We start from the raw sequence: 24,380 nt of genomic DNA, 5'->3' as shown, positions 1-24,380 counted from the left end.
ATGAGTTTTAATCCCATTATTATTGTTATTTTTAAAGATTTTATTTATTTATTTGATAGAAAGATAGAGCCGGAGAGCTTGAGCGGTGGGGAGGGGCAGAGGGAGAGGGAGAAGCAGGCTTCCAGCTGAGCAGGGAGCCTGACGGGTGGCTCCATCCCAGGACCCAGGGGATCAGGACCCGAGCTGAAGGCAGACGCTTAATGACTGAGCCACCCAGGTGCCCCTAATCCTATTATTGATCTAATTTAGAATTATTTTTATCTATTAGAAATTTAAAAAATTAAAAATGGGACATAATTATTGTGTTAAGGTACTGGAATCCGGGTAATCCTTCTGCCCCTCTCCCTGCCATTTGAAAAAATTCTATAGACAGAGATTTAGGTTAACTCATTCATTCATGAATGACTCATCATTTTCTAATTTTTGCCAGATGGTGTATCTTGAGAAAGACATTTGAATATTCATTTGTATGTATTTTGCATCATTCCATTGTTATTTTTGTCAATCTCAAGAGAGTTGTTTAGTCCAAATTCTATCATTAACATGCAAATAAAATTGTGATAACAATAAACATAATGATATAATCAGGGAATTCAAAGAATGTCTTTGTTTTCAAATGTAATTTTGTCAAAAATGTGGTCTCAGTTCACATACCTCTTCACTATGTCTAATGAAACTATCTAGTTTAATGGGACTGCATAAGAGATGGTCAAAGAAGGTAGGAGAGTTAGGAGTGGAGAGAGGATTAGTATAGGGAAGGAACAAAAAAGTAAAACAAAGCAGTTGGTCAACACTTCTGTTAAAAAACAAATGTGTAGTTGGGAAACATGGTAGTATTTATGACCAATCTAAACAGCAGGATAGCTCAGACTCAAGCTTAGACTGGAAGTACAGTATTGCCAAGTAAAAGAACTAAGGCCAAATCCACAACACTCTCACTGAGCCATTCATAGCTCTGTGATTTAACTTTTCCTTATCCTTTTGTTAATAACTTTGTTTTTGCAAAATAAATAATTTTGTGAAATGAAGTAAATGGCCTTCTAATATTAAGCCAGAAAATTTGGAGAGGCATAGAGAGAGAAACAAAAATTAAAGGATTGAAAATGCCTAGTAATGGGCGCCTGGGTGCCTCAGTTGATTAAGCATCTGCCTTCGGCTCAGGTCATGATCCCAGAGCTTCAAGCCACATGTACCCCCCTGCATCTGGCTCCTTCTCAGCAGGGAGCCTGCTTTTCCCTCTCCTGCTCCCCCTGCTTGTGCTTGCGCTTGCTCTCTCCCTCTCTCTGTGTCAAATAAATAAATAAAAATCTTAAAAAAAAGAAAATGCCTAGTAAGAACATTCTGTAAATTTGGGCGGCGACTAATCTGAGGAAAGAGATAACTAATTAAACATTCTGTATTGCTCTGCTGTTTTTCTTTTGCTTAAGTTTGTTTTCTCTTTCTCTAACCTTTTGCTTTTAGCCTGTCTTTATTTTGTAAATTGTGTCTGTTAAAAGCAGCATTTTCTTGGAATATTTATCACCATTGTTCTTCTGTGTCAGACTTTGTCCAGTGTTCTTAGTTCTCTCTTACCCGAATGCAGTCCAAACATAAGCCTGTCTTTTTTTCTCTGCTTAACTTAATGTAAAACTAATAAGAGTATGAGCTGAAAGCATTATGTTTATGCCTTTGAAAAATTAACTTTAGTATACCCTGTTTTATAGCTCCTATCTTCTAAAAAGGAAAGTTTTATTTTCTTGTAAATGCTAAATCATAGACTTCTTTTTAATCTTATTTTCTTTGGCTAGATATTTTATTCACTCATATCTTTATATCTACAAGAATAGGTTATAATTTTCTTCATTTCCTGTCCTCTTTTAAAGGGAAGAAAAGTTGGCTTTTGAAGTAAAACTCAAAATTGTCAGCGAGTTAAAGAAGCTATTACACTATTATATTGGCCTGGTATTTTATGCTATTATGGGAAGGAAGACTACCATTTGAGAGCTTTCTAGGGTTGATAAGAATTATACTAAAAAAAATTATGTTTCACATAATTATAAGCATGTTTTGTTTGTCGCAGTGGAAAAAATAGGAACCACCACCACCACCACCCCTGTGCCTCTTTCCTCCAATGCTTTTCTTTCTTTTACCCACGTCTGAAGTCAGTTTGAAGGAGATGAAAGCGATTTGCTGTGGAAGCTAGAATATTAAGTGCTTTGGCAAGCATTTAGATTTCTCTCTCAGGAAGAAAGGAGTAGCATGCCAAATTCTTACCACGCTGAAGGACAGAGACTAACTGGGGTTGGTTCTGAAAACATTTTATGCCCATGAAAACAAATGTTTGTGAGAATTACCACTGAACTCTTTCCCTCTGTCAACCCCTGAGTTTTGTGAGGGGATTTTAAAAAGACATACATTTGGAAATATGTGTAGATTTAACCTGGTGTTTCACTTTTCTTCATGTGCATAACATATGTCGTTCTTAGCCATTGCTCACTTTCCTTTTTTGGTAATGCCATTTCCCACTCTTCAATTCCTCTCTATTGCTATTAAATATCAATTTAATTGAAGCAGAATTCAAAGTACAATATGCAATAAAAATCCATCTTCTAAAATGATACGCAAAGCAACAATCAAAAGTACAAAATTAGAGCAAAGTATTGTCAACTATATATTAGTAGCAGGATAAGAGTCAGGCTGCATGGGTTCAAATCCCAGATTGGTCACTTGTGTGCCCTAGTGCAGCTTTCTTATCTCTCTGCCTCTCCGTTTCCTTATCTGTCAAGTGGGGCTGATAAAGGATCTACATCCTAGGAATACTGTGTTTACTTAACTGCCAAAATGAAGAGAAGTGAAATCTGAGAAGTTATAACGTAATTGGCCCGATATATAATGTATGATCTCACCATTCAGTTGTTTGCCCAGAGCAATCCAAATTAGTAAGTATCTAACTGATAGAATATTTTGTAAGTGCTCAGTTTTAATTCATGCAAGTACAGATAACTAATAAAACCAGGACAACAAATACTGTGTGATTTAATACTTCATGGATTAGCTTTAGTAGTCCCCCAAACCTAATATTACAATTTTTATTTATTTCTAAATATAAGCAGTTCATATTTAAGTATTTTTTTCTGAAGTTTAAAAGCGGTATTATGTTAATATTTCCATCATAAATAATGCAAACATCAGCCCAGCCTTTTTTTCCAACTATCAGAAATTCCCTGTTAGTGTGTTTGAAATCAAATGATAATTTAGCATTGTATTTTCCAGGCATCTCTGAGGCCTCTCTGGGCTGTTAACTATCAGCATTCTGAGATTACCCCAAAGTAACACTCTGCCAGCATTACTTTGACAGAAGGGTGGATGAGAAGAGGCAGCAACTGGGGTATAGGCAGTTATTTTCTAAAAGCCATGCTTCTTTTTAACAGAGAGGACTGCAGTATTTACGGGAAGCCAGTAAGCATTTTTCTGTTTGTTTACGCCATTACACTCCAGGAGAATTTTAATTTGGGGAAATGCAATCCAAGATTACTTAAGGGTGAGAAAAAAGTATACATGTTTGCCTTGTGAGGTTACAGGATTCCATACTTAATAAATTATTAGTACTACAGGACAGGCCCAATACTGTCCAGCTTATAGACAGAGTGGAAGAATGAAGGGATTATGAACCTTTTTAATCTAAAAAGGGAAGGAAAGGCTTAAAGGGCTAGTAAGGGAGAAGCATAAGGTGATTGTTTTATGGCCTGCCATATAAGATTAGGTGTCAGTGAGGATCACCTGAGGGGCCAGGTTATCATCTCAGAGAACAGTTAGAATAAATGGTATTTGTCACCTTCCTGAACTCAACTGAGCTTGGCTCAGTTTCTTAAGACATATATAGCTCACTAGAAGGGGCTAGGATCTGGAATTACACTTATCCAATGGTTCTCTCAGGTGCTAAGGAAAACAGCCTCAGCCTTATGCACTGTATAGGTATAGTCTTCCACTACCACTGCCCGCAGCCACCACCCCCATACACACCCTCCTTGAGTTTCTAAGAGGATTGCTGTATCTGGATAACTAGTTAACAAGAGAAGTTCAAGGCAAAGTACTAATAACTTGCCCCAACAGATAGCAGGGCTCATGTTTATAAATCCAAAAAGTTTATAAATCCAAAAATATCACTCAGTCAGTGATAATTAGAGAAAGCTGAATTGCAAGATTGTGGTCCTGGCCTGGAAAGAGAATATTAAGGATCTGGTCTTAGGTGGGGTTACCAATAGAAGACAAGATTACAAGAAAGCAAGATATAAGCCTATTTATTTATTTATTTATTTATTTATTATTTATTTATTTATTTTTTAAAGATTTTATTTATTTATTTGACAGAGAGATAGAGAGAGAACACAAGTAGGCAGAGAAGCAGGCAGAGGGAGAGGGAGAAGCAGGCTCCCCGCAGAGCAGGGAGCCCGATGCGGGACTCGATCCCAGGACCCTGGGATCATGACCTGAGCCGAAGGCAGCTGCTTAACCGACTGAGCCACCCAGGCGCCTGATATAAGCCTATTTATTAAAGGACAATAAGGGAATCAGCAACAAGAATGAATGGGTGTGGAGAGGTGGACAGGGATGTTGAACTTAGGTCTGAGGTCAGAATTGATCCTACTGAGTAGGGGAGGGGGGAGGAGAAGAGAAAAGGCATGAAGGTCAGAGGTCAAGTTGAGTCTCTTTAAGTAGGGAAATCATATGGCAGTAGCTGTGATCATGGTAAAATAAGTGTGATTGATATTATCAATCTTCTTCTGTGCTTTGGCTAATGCCCTTCTGGAACTCCTTACTTGTTATGCCTTCCCCTGCTTCATACTGACCCTAACTCATCCTTTACCATTCAGCTTCCTTGACTGACCTCCTGAGCTCACATAAACTATGTACGTGCCTGCTGTTATAATACTTAACCTTTAGTGCTGATTGATCAGCCAGTCTTCTGCATTAACTGAAGTTCTTTGATGAATGAATAAATGCATGACACAGATGAAACCCTGAGTGGAGAGGGGCGCCTGGGTGGCTCAGTTGGTTAAGCGACTGCCTTCGGCTCAGGTCATGATCCTGGAGTCCCAGATCGGGCTCCCTGCTCAGCGGGGGGTCTGCTTCTCCCTCTGACCCTCTTCCCTCTCGTGCTCTCTGTCTCTTATTCTCTCTCTCAAATAAATAAATAAAATCTTTAAAAAAAAAAAAAAAAAAAAAAGAAACCCTGAGTGGAGAGAATTATTGCTAAGATATAGTCCAGTTTGATAGTTAGCTTGTTTGAAGTACCTTAGGCCTACTAATGATAGCTTCCTGTTTGCAGTGAAGGAGCAATCCAAAAACTTGCAAGAGATCCTCCTTAGCTGGTTTGTTTCTCAATAGAGCCCTATGTAGGATACTGGAGGCTTTGTAATGACAGGATATATAGGAGAATCTCTGCTATTGAGGGCCTCTGGAATTCTAATTATGACTTTGCTGTCCTGGGAGGTATTAGGTTCTGTTTTTTTGGAGAGTGGGGAAATCTAAAAAAATAATGTAGTTTCTGTCTTTAAGACCCTGGTGGAGGAATGGCATTGGAAAGACCTTCCCTAGCTGTAATTTTTACCATGGCTCTTAAAGTCCACGGTGTGGGCTATTTGGCAAATATCTGAAGATCAGATAGGTCAAACTCTGTGCTTTGTTTGACATTTTGACAAGTTGTGAGTATAAGAAAACTCTGTTCTCATTGGCTCCCTTCATGTATCTTTTGGATTGGCTTTACTGATCTTTAACAAGAAAAATATTAACATTCAACTTCACCAAGATGATAGGAATAGCTTCTTTAGGTATGGTACTGTCAATCTTCTCACATAGTCAAAGAAACTTATCTGGGTCTGGAGTAGAAAATTGGTTGGGGGGTGAGTAACATGCCCCAGCTACCCCTTCCAGGTTGGGCAAAGGTTGGGGTACATTGACCTGTCCAAGCAATCTTCCAAGTTAAAAGCAGTGGGCTAAGGGTGAATTTAGATGGGCAGAAGTAAAGGGTCAAAAGCTGGAAACCAGTTTGATGATCAAGCAAGTTTGTAGGGCAGAGCTTGAGACAACCCCTAAAATAGTGTGTATGAGAAGGAAGTCTTTGATGGGGCAGACTCCATCATGGGCAGGGGTCTCCATAAAAGGAACAGTTCATTTGGCCAGATAGAGCCTCTGCAAGACTCACTAGAAAAAGAGGAACCTCAATTCTTGTTGGGAGTGCCTGCTATTTGCTCAACCTTCTGCCTTTTGCTGATACCTTCTGCTACCCTTTTGAAATGAACGCCATTTTCAATAAAAGTAATCACATAGAATGATTATAAAATTAATACTAAAAATAGAACATTGCTCCTCAAAGTGTGTTCCAAGGGATTCCTAAGAAGTGTCATTGAAAAAGTATCCTATGGCCAAATCTTAAGTTTGGAACATACTCCACATCTATCTTCCCTTGGTGATTCACTTTACATATTGGCATAGTAAAATCCCTAAGAAATCTTATAGTACAAAAAATTTGTTATTTCTAATTTTATTTTACTATGAAACCATTTTTGAAGTGTGCTAGGGGCTTACTGTAGAACTTTGACAACACTAAAATAAGGGTTAATAAAACGTTTGATATGGTAAAGAAACTGCTAAAAATCAGGCAAAAATCCCTTGTTTCTAACCAAAAGGAAATTGAGAAGCTGGAGCTAGGATTCCCAAAAGGTTTAAATGAGAAAACACCTGTAATGTATGTTGCATTGGGCCTTTTGTGGTTGGTGCTGGGTCATTTGTTGCTGCAATTGTTACTGTTTTTGTTGTTTAATGGGAAAGAAGATGGCACGGGCTTACTCTTGCCAGCCGAATGAGAGACAAGTTGCTGTCAGTTGGGTAGATATCAGCTAATCTTTCAACTAAGGATCCAATGCAACTTTGGAGTAAACAGTCATAATTTCTCCTTGCCTTCAAGTTTTAGTATCTTGGTTCAACATACTAGTAGAGGTCCTAGCCTCGGCAATCAGACAACAAAAAGAAATAAAACATCTGAAATGGCAAAGAAGTCAAACTCTTACTCTTCACAGATGACATGATACTCTGTGGAAAACCCAAATACTCCAACCGCAAAATTGCTAGAACTCATACAGTAATTCAGCAACGTGGCAGGATATAAAATGAATGCACAAAATCAGTTGCATTTCCATATACTAACAATGAGATGGAAGAAAGAGAAATTAAGGAGTCAATCCCATTTACAATTACACCAAAAACCATAAGATACCTGGGAATAAACCTAACCAAAGAAGTAAAATATCTGTACTTGGAAAACTATAGAACAGTCATGAAAGAAATTGAGGAGGACACAAAGAAATGGGAAAATGTTCCATGCTTATGGATTGGAAGAACAAATATTGTGAGAATGGCTATGCTACCTAGAGCAATCTATACATTCAATGCAATCCCTATGAAAATACCATTCAGCTTTTTTCACAGAGCTGGAATAAATAATCCTAAAATTTGTATGGAACCAGAAAGACCCCAAATAGCTAAAGAATGTTGAAAAAGAAAACCAAAGCTTGAGGCCTCACAATGCCAGACTTCAAGCTCTATTATAAAGCTATAATCATCAAGATGGTATGGTTCTGACACAAAAACAGACGCATAGATCAATGGAACAGAATAGAGAACCCAGAAATGGACCCTCAACTCTGTGGTCAACTGATCTTCAACAAAGCAGGAAAGAATATCTAATGGAAAAAAGACAGTCTCTTCAACAAGTGTTGTTGGGAAAATTGGACAGCCACATGCAGAAGAATGAGACTGGATACAAAATTGGACTCAAAATGGATGAAAGACCTAAATGTGAGACAGGAATCCATCAAAATCCTAGAGGAGAACACAGGCAGCAGGTTCTATAACCTCAGCCACAGCAGCTTCTGGCTGTACACATCTCCAAAAGCAAGGGAAACAAAGGCAAAAAAGAACTATTGGGACTTCATCAAGATAAAAAGCTTTTGCACAGCAAAGGAAACAGTCAACAAAACCAAAAGACAGCTGACAGAATGGGAGAAGATATTTGCAGATGCCTTATCAGATAAAGGGCTTGTATCCAAAATCTATAAAGAACTTATCAAACTCAACACCCAAAAAAACCAAAAAATCCAGTCAAGAAATGAGCAGAAGACATGAACAGACATTTCTCCAAAGAACACATTAAAATGGCTAACAGATGCATAAAAAAATGCATTAAAAAATCACTCAGCATCAGGGAAATACAAATCAAAACCACAATGAGATACCATCTCACACCGGTCAGAATGGCTAAAAGTAACAAGTCAGGAAATGACAGATGTTGGCGAGGATGTGGAGAAAGGGGAACCCTCCCTACACTGTTGGTGGGAATGCAAGCTTGTGCAGCCACTCTGAAAACAGTATGGAGGTTCTTCAAAAAGTTGAAAATAGAGCTACCCTAGGACCCAGCAAGTGCACTACTGGGTATTTACCCCAAAGATACAAATGTCGTGATCCTAAGGGGCACGTGCACCCCAATGTTTATAGCAGCAATGTCCACAATAGCCAAACTATGGAAAGAGCTGAGATGTTCATCGACAGATGAAGGGATAAAGAAGATGTGTATACACACACACACACACACACACACACACACACACACACACACACACACAAAATGGAATACTACTCAGCCATAAAAAAGATGAAATCTTGCCATTTGCAACAATGTGGATGGATTTAGAGGGTATTATGCTAAGTGAAATAAGTCAATCAGAGAAAGACAATTATCATATGATCTCACTGATATGTGGAATTTAAGAAACAAAACAGAGGATCATAAGGGAAGGGAGGGAAAAATAAAACAAGATGAAATCAGAGGGAGACAAACCATAAGAGACTCTTAATCATAAGAAACAGGGTTGCTGGAGGAGAGGAGGGTGGAGGGATGGGATAACTGGGTGATGGACATTGAGGAGGGCACATGATATAATCAGCACTGGGTATTATGTAACACTGATAAATCACTGACCTCTACCTCTGAAACTAATAGTAATACACTGTATGTTAATTAATTGAATTTAAATAAAAATAATTTTAAAAGTTTTAGTATCTTGGGGGGCTCCTGGGTGGCTCAGTCATTAGGCAACTGTCTTCGGCTCAGGTCATGATCCCAGGGTTCTGGGATTGAGCCCCACATCAGGCTCCCTGCTCAGCGGGAAGCCTGCTTCTCCCTCTCCCACTCCCCCTGCTTGTGTTCCCTCTCTTGCTCTCTCTCTGTCAAATAAATAAATAAAATCATTTAAAAAAAAAGTTTTAGTATCTTGGTAACTGTCAGTATAAATTCTGATTTTCCCTATGGTTTGATCATTCTCTTTCTCTTTCTATCTCTGTTTTTCTCTGTCTGTGCCTCTGTCTCTCTGTGTATAATATATATATATATATATATTTTTTTTATTATGCAAAATAAAAATGTAATTCATTTAATCTAAAGAATTCCTCAGGTGAATGGCAGGCAACCACCTTATGTAATTTTCAGAGAAAAAACATTTGAGGTAGCAAAAGGCTCATTCAGATGGACTTTAAAATGGCTTATAAAAACATCTAAAATCCTGCTAGTGAATTTTTGGAATTAGAATATAGAATGGCAAGCTTAAATGCAGGTATCTCAAATAAATGAGTGAAACAGGCTGGGTATGAACTACAGTAAACCGGAAAATGTGTGCTCATTAAGGAGGCAGCTGGTCCAGGAGATTGTTTTTTGGGGGGATGTGGTCCCATTGTTTCTGAATTACTTGATTTTTAAAGAAAAGTAGGGAATCTGGATCTTTATGTAAAATCTCTGAAATTTGAAATGGTGGTTCTCATGAGAAGTCAAGTCAAAGCATGTTTAGGGACTGGTTTGCAACTTCAAAATTGGGCAACTGTAAGACTGCACACAGCAGAACCCAGGCAAGTCTTCATACCAGCTCAGCTCTGGGTTCTATTTATCATGGAACCCTCTACAAAGAAATTGTATAACGATTCTTACCCAACCCCATAATTGAGATGTTTTTTGTCACCCTGATAAATGTCTGCTTTAAATTAATTTGAGACCACAGTGCCATTATTTGATGATCTACAAAAGTCACATTACATTTCCTATAATGGCATTGCAGTTAGAAAACTTTCAGTGTTAAGGCTACAGGATTTGAGTTAGAAAATATTAGTGAAACACTGATAGCAGAAAAACTGACCAAAAATAAAATAAGTTTGTTAACTACAAGAATATTTAGCTATTATATTCTTACATCATTTAAAAATTTGTAGTTGGAGAATATTTCATAATTGTATTTCCTTAGAATATGGCAGGCAATAAGTTGAATTTTGAACAAATACTACTACATTTCCTTTCCTTATCCTCTTTGAATAGTAAAATGAAGTACATGTTATATCTTGTCAAAAAGATTCTTTGGACATTTTTAAATGTCACTACAGTATTAATGAAAATCTTTGAATGATCTTTCATTTGGAAGTAGCCATAATAACTTACAGCTTTTTCCTCTAGTTTTAGATATTTTGAGAAGAAAATAAAAGTCTAACAAATTTTATTTTCTTCCCTCCATTTCGCCTGGGCAGCCTCTTCCCTCTTCTCCCCTTCTTCCTTGCCTGTTTTCAACAGCATTCATGGTGCAGTCAGAGAATTCTCTAATCAAAAAGTTCTTCATACTTTCAGAACACACAAAGAGCAGCTGGTTCCTTGCCTTTCTGCCTCCTCTCATCTGCCTTCTTCCTTTACCGTCTTCATCCCACTGTAATGTAACTCTTCATGTTTATCCTCTCCCACATCTAACCCTGAGTCACTAGAAGGCAGGTAACCATGCCTTTATTTCCCAATCTTTAATGGTGCCTGTGTGCTATCATGTACATAGTGGGCATGTCATACATATTTTTGAGTGAATGATTTCTGTTTTTGTTTTTCTTCCATAGTGTAATTGCAGTTTTATCTGAAGATTAAAAATAGTGACCTGAAGCTGTTACATATTCTCTTTTCCCTAATTGAAGCAGATTTACTATTTCTTCAAACCTAAAAATGGGAAGAAAGGAAGCCTCAAATTTTAATGATTCTTTGAATATCTTACAGTTCTATGCATTACTTCTAGAAGCTCACACATAACTCTTGAACCTTTTCAAAGAAGAGCAGATATATAGACTAATGTTTAAAACAATTAATGTAATCTAATGATGTTTTGGAGTGCATTAGCAAATGGGCTATCATACTGTGTTTCAAATGCACTCATTTTTTTTGCTTCAAACATTATAAATTATTTGCTATTGTCTATTTTTTTTTTAATTAAGCCTCTTGTTTTTACTGTGCACATTATGGAATATTTGGAAAGTAGAAAGTAGATGAAAAAGATTGCCCTTAATGTCACTTCCCGAGATAACTGATACAGGCTTTTTGGAGTCAATCTCTTCTTTTAAAATGTGTTCATTTTATTACCCTAAGAGCATCAAAAAATCACATTTTTAAAAGTTATTTTAATGAGAAAGAGATTTAGAAGCTGAGTTTCACAATCAAAATAAGTTATTTTTTCTATAAGAATTTTAATGAAAGGTTTTTAAAAATAATCTTATATAGCTATTTTATTATTATAGGGTGAAGAGAATAAATACATGCATTTTAGCTAAAAGGACATACCTAAATGTCACTGAGGAGCTCCTGAACAGTATGTAATACTGCACTAAAATTGGATTTTAAGAAATTATATGTCATAACCACCAAGATTTAAAAAACTGGAGGCAACGTCAGCTGAGCAGCTAGCCCCTTATACAGGGTAGCTGTGTGTTCCTATATTTGGAGAACAATGGCTTTTGTCCCTTTATTTAAGGTGCTAGCACTTTCTTAGAGATCAGCCTTTCACTAATAGCAGTCTTTGGAATGCAAATCATATTCCCTGCTAACATATAGAATAATATCTAGCTTATATTTATAAAAATTTTCATTGTTTATAGTTTAAAAAACAGTTATGTAATTTGATATCCTGATTTTTAAAAATCTAACACCATAATGTTAAGTATTTTTCTGTATTATTGCATACCTACTATAAAATTATTTTTAATAACTAAAATTGCATTAGTAAATCAATTAATCATTTTCTTACTGAACATTTGTATTACTCTCAGATTTTTGCTACTGCAAATTGCTATGGTGATTGGCTTTCTCAAGGCTAAAGAAAACAAAAAAGTTTTCTGTAGTGAAATTCCTGAGTCAAAGAATATGAATATTTTAATCTTAATCCATAGTTTCCAAATGCATTACAAAAACAGACCATTAAAAATTTATACTCCCACAAATGATTTAAGAGAATGTTGTTTCATTGTAATTTGCCAGTATTGGATTGGATACTCATTTTTTAAAATCTTTGTTAACTTATTAGATTAAAATATTGTTTACAATATTATTTACAGTAGCCAAGATATGGAAGCAACCCAGGTGTTCATCGAATAGACAAATGGATAAAGAAGATGTGGGGTGTGTGTGTATGTGTGTGTGTATGTGGGTATTGGACTATTATGCAGCCATAAAAAGAAAGATCTTGCCATTTATGACAACATGGATGGACCTAGAAGGTATTATGCTAAATGAAATAAGTCATGTAGAGAAAAACAAAAACCATATGATTTTACTTATATGTGGAATCTAAAAAACAAAACAAATGAACAAAGAAACAAAAAACAAACTTAAATACAGAGAACAAATGTGGTTGCCAGAGAAGAGGAGGGTGGGGGGATGGGTGAAATAGATAAAGAGGACTAAGAAAATTACAAACTTCCAGTTATAAAATAAATAAGTCACAGAGATGAAAAGTACAGCATAGGGAATATAGTCAATAATATTGTAATAATGTTGTATGGTGACGGATGGTGACTATGCGTATAGTGATGACCACTGAGTTATATATAGGATTGTTGAATCAATATGTTGTATACTGAAACTAATATAACATTGCATGTAAATTATACTTCACTAAGAAGAAAAGTCAAAGCCCCAAGGAACTGAGAGCAAGCAGTTTATGGCAAAAATCATAGATTTGGATGAACGTAAGAGAATAATTTTTTTCCTCTACTGGGAGAGATAAAGACCCTGTGAATTGAGGAAGTGAGAAAAAAGTCAGTAGAGAAGAGAGAGATTAGGCACTGGTTAGTGTCCCAGAAAAGGAGAGTATGTGATAGATTCCTCAAGTTAGTTTGAAGATCTCACAGCAAAAAGAACCTGTGCTCCCTTCCCTTTGGTAACTCTGAAGGTAAAACAAACCCCGTGGAGAAGTCCCAAGTCCTAGACAACACAAAGTGTATTGGTTAAAGTGGATTCTGCTATAGGGGACAGAAACCCTACAATGAGGGATTTATACATGTAGAAATTTAAATACATATGTTATATATATTATAGGTAAACATGTAATATAATTGTTATAATTAACAATTATGTTTCAAGTTCCATTTCGCTGAATTTTAGTGGTGTACATTTTTTTCAGTTTACTCAGAATATCGCTTTTCTCCAAGTTGCCTATTTATTGTCATGAGCTTATTTTGCTAAATGTTTTCCATTTTTAAGGATTAGTAGAAAGCATTCAATCTTCAATCTAACCTTAGAAGTTAATTTAAGTTTGCTGTATGATGGATCCTGAGCCATACACTATTAGTTAAAACTCTTAATTGTAAGTAACTAAAATCTAGCTTGAACCAGCTTGGGCAAAAAGTGTTTAGTGGATCACAGATTTCAAGGAAAAAAATTAAACCTTGGAAGGGCCTATGAAACTAGGCCTCAGGAATAACCTGAACAAAGGACATGACCACCCTAAGATTTTCTTGTCTTTCTTTCTTTCTTTTTTTTTAAGATTTTATTTACTTGACAGAAAGAGACATAGCGAGAGAGGGAACACAAGCAGGGTGAGTGGGAGACGGAGAAGCAGGCTTCCCACTGAGCAGGGAGCCCGATGTGGGGCTCAGTCCCAGGACCCTGAGATCATGACCCAAGCCGAAGGCAGACACTTAACGACTGAGCCACCCAGGCGCCCCGATTTTCTTGTCTTTCATCTCTGCTTCTCTTTGCATACTGGCTTTATTCTCTAACACTGCATATTTACTTTTTTCCTTTCAGAAGGAAAAGCAGTTGCCCAGAATGCCTAAGTTTTAGTTCTTATATCTACTGCCACCTGAGAGGGACTGCCTGCTGTTTTCTCTAGTGCAGGGGGAAAAACAAATCCTAGAGAAGAGCTCTGATTGACCCAGTTTGGGGGAGGTGTTTCATCCACCTAGCCAGTGGAGTTGGGTCCTGGAACATGGAAACTTCTGTGGCAGTCATATGAATGGTTGGAACTTTAAGAGCAGAGTGGAAAAAAATAATCCTTGCATAAAGTATTGAGGGATTCCGTAGAAAAGGAATCATATAGGGTAGACAAAACAGTAGCTAACCATTACATGAAAAAGAGAATATCCAGGGATTTTATATGCATTTCCATCCTTTAAAGTTAATCAAAAGAAGAATGTTTATCCATGCCTGCTGTTACCAAAACTGGGACAGAACAATTAGGGAAATAAGAATCATAAGTTCTTGCAATAAAGAATAAATAATGTAATTATTGAGAGTACCTTAAAATGGTATCGATATTTAAAAGTGTTTTACATAAATAATGTGATTTTATTAAGAGCATTTTAAAATGATGGAAATTTCCATTTTTCTCCAAATTGTCTTCTATCCCCCCTACCTTCAAGGAAAATACAGTAAAACATTTCACCTCCATTTTGTGAAAATATACATCAACCCTACAATACAGAATTATGTTTGTTTATTAAGTCAGGGTTAAGATTTTTAACTTCTGCTTCTGTACTAGTGAAGTTTAAGAGTATCATGCTTAGTCAAAGGAAGATCTATTTAATATAGTCTCTACATATTAAAGAGGCCAGGGGAATTTTTTGATTATTGATTCCATTTCATTGCTGGTAGTCTGTTCAAATTTTCTCTTTCTTTCTGCTTCAGTTTTGGGAGGTTATGGTATTTATCCATTTAAAAAATTTTTTAAAAAAAGAGACTAAGGGAGAAATTAAAGACTGAATAAAGCTCAAATGAGATTAATTAAATGAAGTTAATTTGAAAAGCTGTGTTAATTCAATCCAATGCAAGGGACCGTTCTCTCACATTGTTGGAAGAGGGTGGAGAGAGACAGAGACAGAGGAAAGAGGAGAGGGGAGGGAACGAATATGAATGTGTGATATCAAAGTCAAGACAACAGCTTATTATTGTTAGGCTTTTGAGACCTCTACCTTTTAGCAAAGGTAAATATTCCTGAAGCTTACCTCAATAGGGCAATCACCCTTTAGAAGGAGCCAAACTATTGAGTACATTAGTTATCAATATACTGAAAGTACATTGATAATGTATACAATAATGACTGGGATAAAATTAACTACCTAAAAAAAGGATATGTTTTAGTAACTAAGCCAGAACTTTTGTAGGAAGATATAAATAGGTATCATAGTAATTCTATAAATAAAAGCAATAGGATATCACTCAAAAGGAAATTACATGTTTGCATTCACAAATAATTTTATTTATTTTAAAAAAGATTTTATTTATTTGAGAGAGAGAGCGGAAGTGAGCTCAGGGGGGGCGGGGGAGGAGGGGGAGAGGGAAAGAATCTCCAACAGACTCTGCTGAGCGCGGAGCCCAATTCGGGGCTCGATCCCACAACCCTGAGATCATGACCCTGAGATCATGGCCTGAGCCGAAATCAAGAGTCGGATGCTAAACCAACTGAGCTGCCCAGGTGCCCCACAAATAATTTTGTTTTAAATATTGCTACTGTTCTATGCACTTGAATATTAGTGACATTTTTGGTCCTGGGCATTCTCCAGTTGACATTTTTGAAGTTGCCATACTCCTGATAGTAGGTAAAGAAGTTTGGTTTCTGTCTCCAGAGTTTCACAAAGTGCTTAGTGACTTTGCAAAATAAGAATTCTTTCTGGTTTTACTGAATCCTAAATGATTATCTACCTATATACTTGGACTCCCCACCCCATATCCCCTACTTTCTTGAAAGGCAATTTAATTTTCTGGATGCATTTAGGCAGTGGTTAATTCCAGAGGAGCAGTTACAGAAGCCACTTTTTGTAATTGGCAGTTAGTTGCATGTCCATTTCTGAAATCCATTTCCCAAGAACTCTTGAAGTACTATCTTGTTTTGATTGATTTCTTTGTTGTAGTCCTAATTTTCCCTTTGATAATTGGATGCCTTTGCCTGTCAGATCTTGGTGGGATATAATCCTGAAAATCCCCCACCCCGTTTCTTTAGACCCTGAGCTTCCACCTGTCATCTTAGATTGCTGCAAAACCAGTTTGAGGGAAAGACTAAAAATAAAGGAATCCTTAGATCCAGGAGCTTGACATAAAAGAATGTAGGTTACAGGTAGTAAAATCCCCAATGATGTGATTAGTTTTCTTGTGTTTTCTAAAGGGTTTGATTACAGAGTGGATGGAAGTTAAAAGGGTGTTTTTAAAGTATTTTCCTTTAGAATATTTTCATTATGAGTGATATTAATACATGATCCAAATGGAAATAACTAAGAGACTAAATACCTTTCCCAAATTTGTTTTACAACTCTGTGATTCTCACACAACTCATTTTAGTCAAGTTAGCTAAGGGAAAAGCTCGGAAATAGATAAGGGTAATAAATGTGTTGTTCTCATGGATGCATTGGCAAGAGGTTTATAATACAAGTCATCTAACTTCCAGCACAGGACTCTCTACGCTAGAACTGTTAGTCCCTACTATTTTCAGGAACACCCTCTCACTAGACAACAACATGTCCTCACATCAACATAGTATTCAACTTTAATGCAGAATTGTGGCTGTTAGAGAAAAATGTGTGCTTGCACAGTACACACTTTATTACACTATTATGTGAATTGTTTATTTCATAAAGTTGATATATACGGTAAAAGCAAACATTAGTGCCTTTCCAGGCATTTTATTTTATTTTTTTTAATTTTTATTTTTTTTAGAAGATTTTATTTGACAGAGAGAGACACAGCGAGAGAGGGAACACAAGCAGGGGGAGTGGGAGAGGGAGAAGCAGGCTTCCCGCCTAGTGGGGAGCCCAATGTGGGGCTCTGTCCCAGGACCCCAGGACCACCACCTGAGCTGAAGGCAGACGCTTAACGACTGAGCCACCCAGGCGCCCCCAGGCATGGCATTTTAAACCATATCAGTTTAATTTGAAAGAAGTGAAGTTAACTTACATAGCCAGAACAGAATGAAGTAATGTGGCCTAACTTCTCAGGGAGTATTGTTAGAGGGCCTGAGATGCTATTTATATGTAACATTCATTTGGGAAACATATTAAAAGAAGTAAACTTGGAAAGTGTTTTAATGTATATGGTTGTTTTTTTTTTAATTATAGAAAGGAAAATATTTTGTAAAAATACAAGCTTAGAATTCTTTTTGGGTAAATCTCAATAGTTAGAGTGGGCTTCAATTAAGGAATGTTTAACACAAATGTCATTTAATCCAGCAGTATATTAACTTAAATTTTCTTCCAATATTTCTGGATTTTTCCACGTTTATCAATCTTGATATGCTTATACACACATAATAAGCTATCTAGGTGTTTATTTAAATTCCATTTTATTTTTATAAATTTTTATTGAAGTATAATATCGAGACAAATGCATAAATATGCATGTACAGCTAAATTAAATTTCACAAACTGAATTTCCCATGTAATCAGCACCCAGATCATGAAACAGAACATAACATCCTTCTAGAAGCTTTCTTTACCTCTTTTACTGTCACCCACCCAAAGAAATTTACTATCTTAATTTATAACACCATAGATTAATTTTGCCTTTTTTTTAAACTTTATGTAAATGGAATTATATAGTATACATTCTTTTGTCTGCTTTCCTTCACTTAGCATTATGTTTGTGAGATGCATCTATGTTGTATTGGGTAGCTGCTGTTCATTCCTGTTGCTGTTCAGTTTTCTATGGTATGAATATACCACAGTGGATTTATCTGCTCTGCTGTGGTTGGGCATTTGGGCTGTTTCTGATTCAGGGCTATTATAATCACTGGTGCCGTGAGCATTCATGTGCATGTCTTTGGTGAATATATGAGCACATTTCTGTTGGGTATGTACTAGGTGTGGAAATTCTGGATTATGGCCATATACATATGGCCAGGTTTATAGATCCAACTATGTATTCAAAGTAGTTGTATTAATTTACATTCCCACTAGAAGTGTTTGAAAGCTTTTACTGATCTGTAAATTACAGCTTTGCTTTTTCCTCCATAATTAGTCTTGGTATTTTTTCCATGCCAGGACATAGAGATCTACTTTATTCTTTTTTCTTTTTTATATAGTATTACATAGGAATATAGGTTATTTAGTGTTCCTCTAGTATTGACCATGAAAGTTATTTCCTTTTATTTTGCCATTAAAAATATTGTATAACCCCCAAAATTTAAAACACACCCACCTTTTTACACAATTTATACTACAGATATGTTTGACATCTACAAATTATTCATTGCGTATGTATGTGTGATTTTGTTTAACTTTTTATTTTGAAGTAATTTTGATTTGTAGAAGATTGCAAAAATAGTACAGAGAGTTTCCATATGCCCAGCTTTCCCTAATGTTAATACCTTACATAACTATGGTACAACTATAAAAACGAAGAAATTAAAATTGGTACAATACTATTAACTAACCTACAGACTTTGATTGTATCAGTTTTGCTACTAACATCTTTTTCTTCAGTCCAGGATTCAGTCTGGAATCACACATTGCATTTAGAGCTCATACTGTTTTAGCCTTCTTCGGGCTGTGACAGTTCCTTAATCTTTGCCTTTCATGACCCAAGGCTTTTCAAGAGTACTTTTCAGTTATTTTGTAGAATATCCCTTAATTTGGGTTTGTCTGATATTTACTCATAATTATATTGAGATTATTCATTTTTGGCAAAAATACCACAGAAGTGATGTGCCCTTCTCAGTGTATATCATGGTAGAGTATATATGCTGTCAATATGTCTTCTTACAGGTGATGTTAACCTTGATCACTTGGCTAAGGTGGTGTTTGCCAGGTTCCTCCACTGTAAAATTATTATTTTTCCCTTTGCAATTAATACATATCTTGGAGTAAATACTTCCCTTATTCCTCCTATATTTATTAATTGGAATTTCTTTGTGAGGGAAGGGCTATTCCTTCTCTTCCATTTATTTATCTGTTCAGTTACTTATTAATATCAGTATGGGATCATTTACTTTTATTTTGTGGGTTATACTCAAATACTATAGTTATTTATTTTGTTTCTAAACTGTTCCAGTTTTGGCTGTTAGGAGCTTTCAGGTGTTACCTGTGCCCTATCTTTCTTGAGCTCTTCCTTACTTTCTGGCACCACAAAATGTTCTGAGCTTGCCTTAGATTTTCCCTGCCCCAACCAATTCTGGAATCAACCAATTCTCTAAGATGCCTTGGTTTCTTTTATTGGGAAATGGTATTTAGAAACCCAGATGTGAGAATTGGGTGTGCTCATTGCTACTGGGGTACCTTGCTTCTGAGCATTGATTGTTTTTTGTCATTTATACATTTCTCTTGGATCATGACATTCAGAATACCCATTCATTTTTTTAAATAAATGCATTTAAGACTGTAAGTTTTTCTCTGAGTACTTTGGTATATCATGTTTCCCTTATTTATTTCTAAATAGTTTATAGTTTTTATTTTTATTTCCTCTTTGGCCCAACGTTTGTTAGATGTATGTTTAAGTTTCCATGTATGTAGATTTTTTAATTGGCTTTTTGTTGTAAATGTTTTATGTAATTTTACTGTAAGCAATGAATGTGTGTATATGATTTTTTTTCTTTTTAAGAACATATTAAAATTTTAATTGTGGCTGGTTACATGGTCAGTTTTTGTGATTATACCATGTGCTTGAAAGAATGATTATTAGATATAACCTCTAATTATATCCATACATCAAGTTTGTTAATTATGTTATTCAAGTCCTCAGTATCTTTACTCTTTTTCATATCATTGTAACCATTCCATTTCTGTGAGAAATGTGTTAATAGCTCCCATTATGATGAATAATTTGTTCTCATTGGATTTTTAACAGATATTTCTTTATGTTTTAAAGCCATGTTTTGGGTATGTAAAAGTTCATGATTATTATTTTTCTTGGTAGATTGGGATTTTTATTAAAACTAAAGGGTTCTATTTATTGTATAGCTAGTTGTTAATATTAATGTATATCTTTTATCATTTTTAAAACGTCTGTCTGGTATATATTTTTCTAACCTTTTATTTTCTACATTTCTGTTAATTTTTTTTTTTTTTTTTAGATGTGACTCCTGAAAACAACATTTGGCTGATTTTTTTTCTCTTAGTATGCCAAAAGAAATACTTGTTGTGGGTACAAAGTGAGGCTGAAAATAGAATTTATTAAAAATATTTTAGAAGTGCATTTAGGCTTTCAGAACCTCTCTCCCACTCTTTCTCCCCAGACTTTTAATTACCTTGTCCTAACTCTGGCAGATGGCATAGGTACTATCAAAATAGCTAATTCCCCACATGATCTCCCCACAGTTGAAGCCCATCATTTAATAATTCCAACGCACACCACAGAAGCTTAAGGCATTTCAGTGTCTCATTCGTTAGATTTTTAAAAGAGAAAATACCATAATAAATATCCATTATTACAGATTCAAAAATTACCATGATTTTTGTCATATGTGTTTCATCTGTCCCTTTGTTTTTGTTGTTTGCTAAAGTAATTTAAGGAAGACCCAAGACTGCATGCTATTTTCATCCCTATTTACTTCAGGGTGATGTGCCATTTTGTTATATAACAACAGTATCATTATCCCCAAATTAGCAATAGTTCCTCTGTATTTTCTAATTCCCAGTTCATAATCAAATTTCCTTAGTATTTAAACAAATTTAGTTCATTTGTTTGAATCTGGTTCTGTACAAGGTCCACATGTCACTTTTGTTGCTTCTTTTTTATCTAGAAAAGCCACCCTCCCCCCCTTTCTCCCTTCATCATTATTAATTTGTAGAAATTGGACCAATAGTTTTCATTGTAAATATGAATAGATAGCAAAGGATCTCCAGACTGTAAGGGAGGCTTCAAATGTGAAAGACAAAGAACAAAGCAAAGAAAAAATTTAAAAACCTAGAGGAAACAGAAGCAATGCAATAAGCTGAAAAAACTTTAAAACACAGCGTAATTGATATCAAAATTATCATCAAAAGAATAAGAGAAGAAATTGTATCCATGAAATAAGAACAAGGGGTAATAAAAAAGCAACCTTTTGAGGAATAAGAAAGAATTCCTGATAATTAAAATATGATAGCAGAAATTAAAAAATTTATAGGCAGAATGGAAGATAATGAAATTAAAACAAAATGTCCAAAGTAGTAAGATGCCAAAAAAATTTAAGAAAATTAGATGTCTCCAGATGGTTCCACATCCAAATAGAAAGATGTTCCAGAAAGGAAACAGAAAATGGTGGGGAAGGAATCATTCTCCTTAGGGTAAAGTTCCTGGAACTAAACATCAGTTTCCAAAACAAATACTCATGAAGTGCCCAGCACAGAGAATGACAAAAGACTGACATGATAATATATTGTGATGAAATTTAAGAATACTAAGTAAAAAGAGAAAAATTTTAAAGCTTCTGAACCAGGGCAGGGGCAGAATGGGGAAAACCTACCATGTATCATACAAAGAAGTAGGAATTAGAATGGCATCGGACTTTGCAAAAAAGCACCGGAAGTTAGGAAACAGAGGACGGTACCCTAATTTTCGCATGAAGAATATTTTTCTCATGGATGATTCTATATTCAGCTAAACTGTCCAGTCTGATATATAGTAAAGATATTTTCAGATATTCACATTCTCAAATTTACTTCTCATGCACAAAATGCTCCTGGAGGATTTATTCCACCAATAGGAGTACACCATAGAGGAGGAAGACTTTAGAACCAAGATACAGAGGATTTGACATGAAAGAGAGCTGAGGACAGTTCCTGAAATGACAAGAAAGGAAAGTCCCAGAATGACAGTTGTATAGTCAATTGAGAGAATACCCACACTGGAGCAAGGGAATAGAGAGCTCTGGGAAGGGTATTTCCTAGAAAAGATATGATATTGAAGAGTTTTCTGCTGTGTCTGAAGGTGTTGAGAAAGAAGAATTACACCTCTGTCGGATTTGGAAGATGTATCAGTGATAGGTACACAGAAAACTAAGAAGAAAAGGGGATGGTTTTTTAATCCAGGGACAGCAAAAAGTTGTATAAGAAATGTGATCATATCATAACATGTGGCTCACTAGTGAAGAATAATGTAAATACTAAATTAAAAGGTTTATTTAAATAAAGGGAGGGTGAGATGAGAAAGGCATGTGTTTGTATGTGTGTATAAGAGTATAGGTATGTGTAGGAGGGTCAGTTCTTATTAGGATTGTGATATAAGCTGCTAGCTACCTACCCTAACATCATTGTTCCTTCTTCCTTAGTAATAGAACTGTGGATATATCTGCTTTACTTGAAATAGGTATGGCCATGTGTCTAATGTCTAAGTTCAGCAGAAGTAATCGGTGGTACTTCCAAGAAGTCTCCTTAAAACAGAGTGAGCCATTGTTCTCCTCTTGCTGCTGGTCTGGAATGGGAAAGGAGTTGTTGGGGTTTCTGCCACTATCATGGTCAATGAAAATAAAGAACACACACCGAAGGTGGTAGACCAGAGAGTTGTAAGGATCCTGGGACTCTGATGACTCTATAAGGCTACTATTATCAGCATTGGATTGGCTAACAATACATTTGTCTTATGCAATATAATATACTCTTGTATATTTAAGCTATCATGTTTAGGTCTCGGTTATATCTAGCAGAATCAGATCTTAACTGATTTGTAATTTACTAAGTAATATCTAAATATTAAGGAATACTGAAATATTAAGGAATAACAATATAAGCATGTTATTTATAGAAGGAAATACTAGAGGAATCAGGAAAAAAAGTTGAAAGTTGTTTTGGGAAGTGGAAATTGAGGTAAAGGCAATGATTACTGTTCTTTCTTTAGCTCTTTTAGTAATATTTGACATTCGAAATTGTATGCATATATTACTTTTAATAAAAATTGATATTTGGGTAGTTACATTTTAATTAGTAATTCAAGTGAAAATACATGTTCATTGAAAAATTTGAACAATACAAAAGATACAGAGTAAAAGTTATGCCTCCCTTCAATGTTCTTTGCCTTTCCCCTGCCCATCAGTTCCACTCTCCTCCCCAGGAGTGATGGTGTTTGATATGTGTCTCTCCATACTTTTTCTGTACATTCATTTAGCATATATAAAGGTGCATACTTTTTAACATTTATTTTTATTAAAAGTGTATTTAAATTTTAATTTAATAAAATTCTCAGGAAGGAATATTTGTAATGGATGTTGTTTGTTTATATTTTTAGAATTCAAGATGTAAGCATGCAGTTAAAAAGTCAACAATATGAATTTCAGAGAGTACAGAAAGAATTGAATCATTTGCAACATGAATTAAAAATTAAGCAGAGACAATCACAAGTATTCAGGTAAGATTATCTTTAAAGAATTGAAAATGATAAGGATTGAAAAAGTGCATTAACTTTATAAACATTCAAACAGATTTTAGTAATAGAGTTTCTATATTCGGTGTGGTTGGAAAAAAAGGAAACAACTTCTCTTGGGGTTTTTTTGATCATTATCTCAACTGAATAGTTTTAGCAATATATTTAAATCGGGCAAACACCTTGCTTTTATTGTGCAGTAACATTTAGAATGAAAGCACAGTAACTAATTCATTTTTCTCTTGACCAGTATTTCTTGGTGTATTCAATTCCCTGCCTGATAGTCCAGTGATACAAAAAGTAGAGAAGAATAGGATAACTTTTTAAAAAAAATTTATGTATTTATTTGAGAGAGAAAGAGTGTGCATGCGGGCATGAATAGGGGAGGAGCAGAGGGAGAGAATCTTCAAGCAGACTCCCTTCTGAGTGTGGAGCCCAGCTAGGGGCTCATTTCAGGACCCAGCGATCATGACCTGAACCGAAACCAAGTGTTGGTTGCTTAACCAACTGAGCCACCCAGGCACCCTAGAATAGGGTAACTTTCTAATAATAGTAATAGACCTCCTAAATTTCAAAATCTCCAACATAAATGGTGTTAATTCTGCTTTTATATAATCTTTGGAGGGCTTATAATACCTAAAGTTAAAACCCAATGTTCTAAATAAATTAGGAAGTTCATTTTCTTTTATAAAATTGGAATTGAATATATTGAGAATATCAGAAACAGTGATTCTTTTCA

General features: G+C 35.5%; 1 protein-coding gene across 5 annotated transcripts in view; it reads left to right on the top strand.

The window, feature by feature from the left end:
* LEKR1 (leucine, glutamate and lysine rich 1) overlaps positions 1-24,380 on the top strand; it is a 180,488-nt gene that overhangs the window by 52,756 nt on the left and 103,352 nt on the right. For all 5 annotated transcript variants that reach the window (XM_078069993.1, XM_078069992.1, XM_036122393.2 and 2 more), the window contains one exon: positions 23,507-23,626. In XM_078069993.1, the coding sequence (XP_077926119.1) occupies positions 23,507-23,626 (120 nt within the window). The remainder of the gene's footprint in view (positions 1-23,506; positions 23,627-24,380) is intronic.

Source organism: Halichoerus grypus, chromosome 1, assembly GCF_964656455.1.
Source record: "Halichoerus grypus chromosome 1, mHalGry1.hap1.1, whole genome shotgun sequence".
In the NCBI taxonomy this organism is placed as follows: domain Eukaryota; kingdom Metazoa; phylum Chordata; class Mammalia; order Carnivora; family Phocidae; genus Halichoerus; species Halichoerus grypus.
Note: the sequence above shows the minus strand (reverse complement) of the source record. Positions and strands in the feature narration are given on the sequence as shown.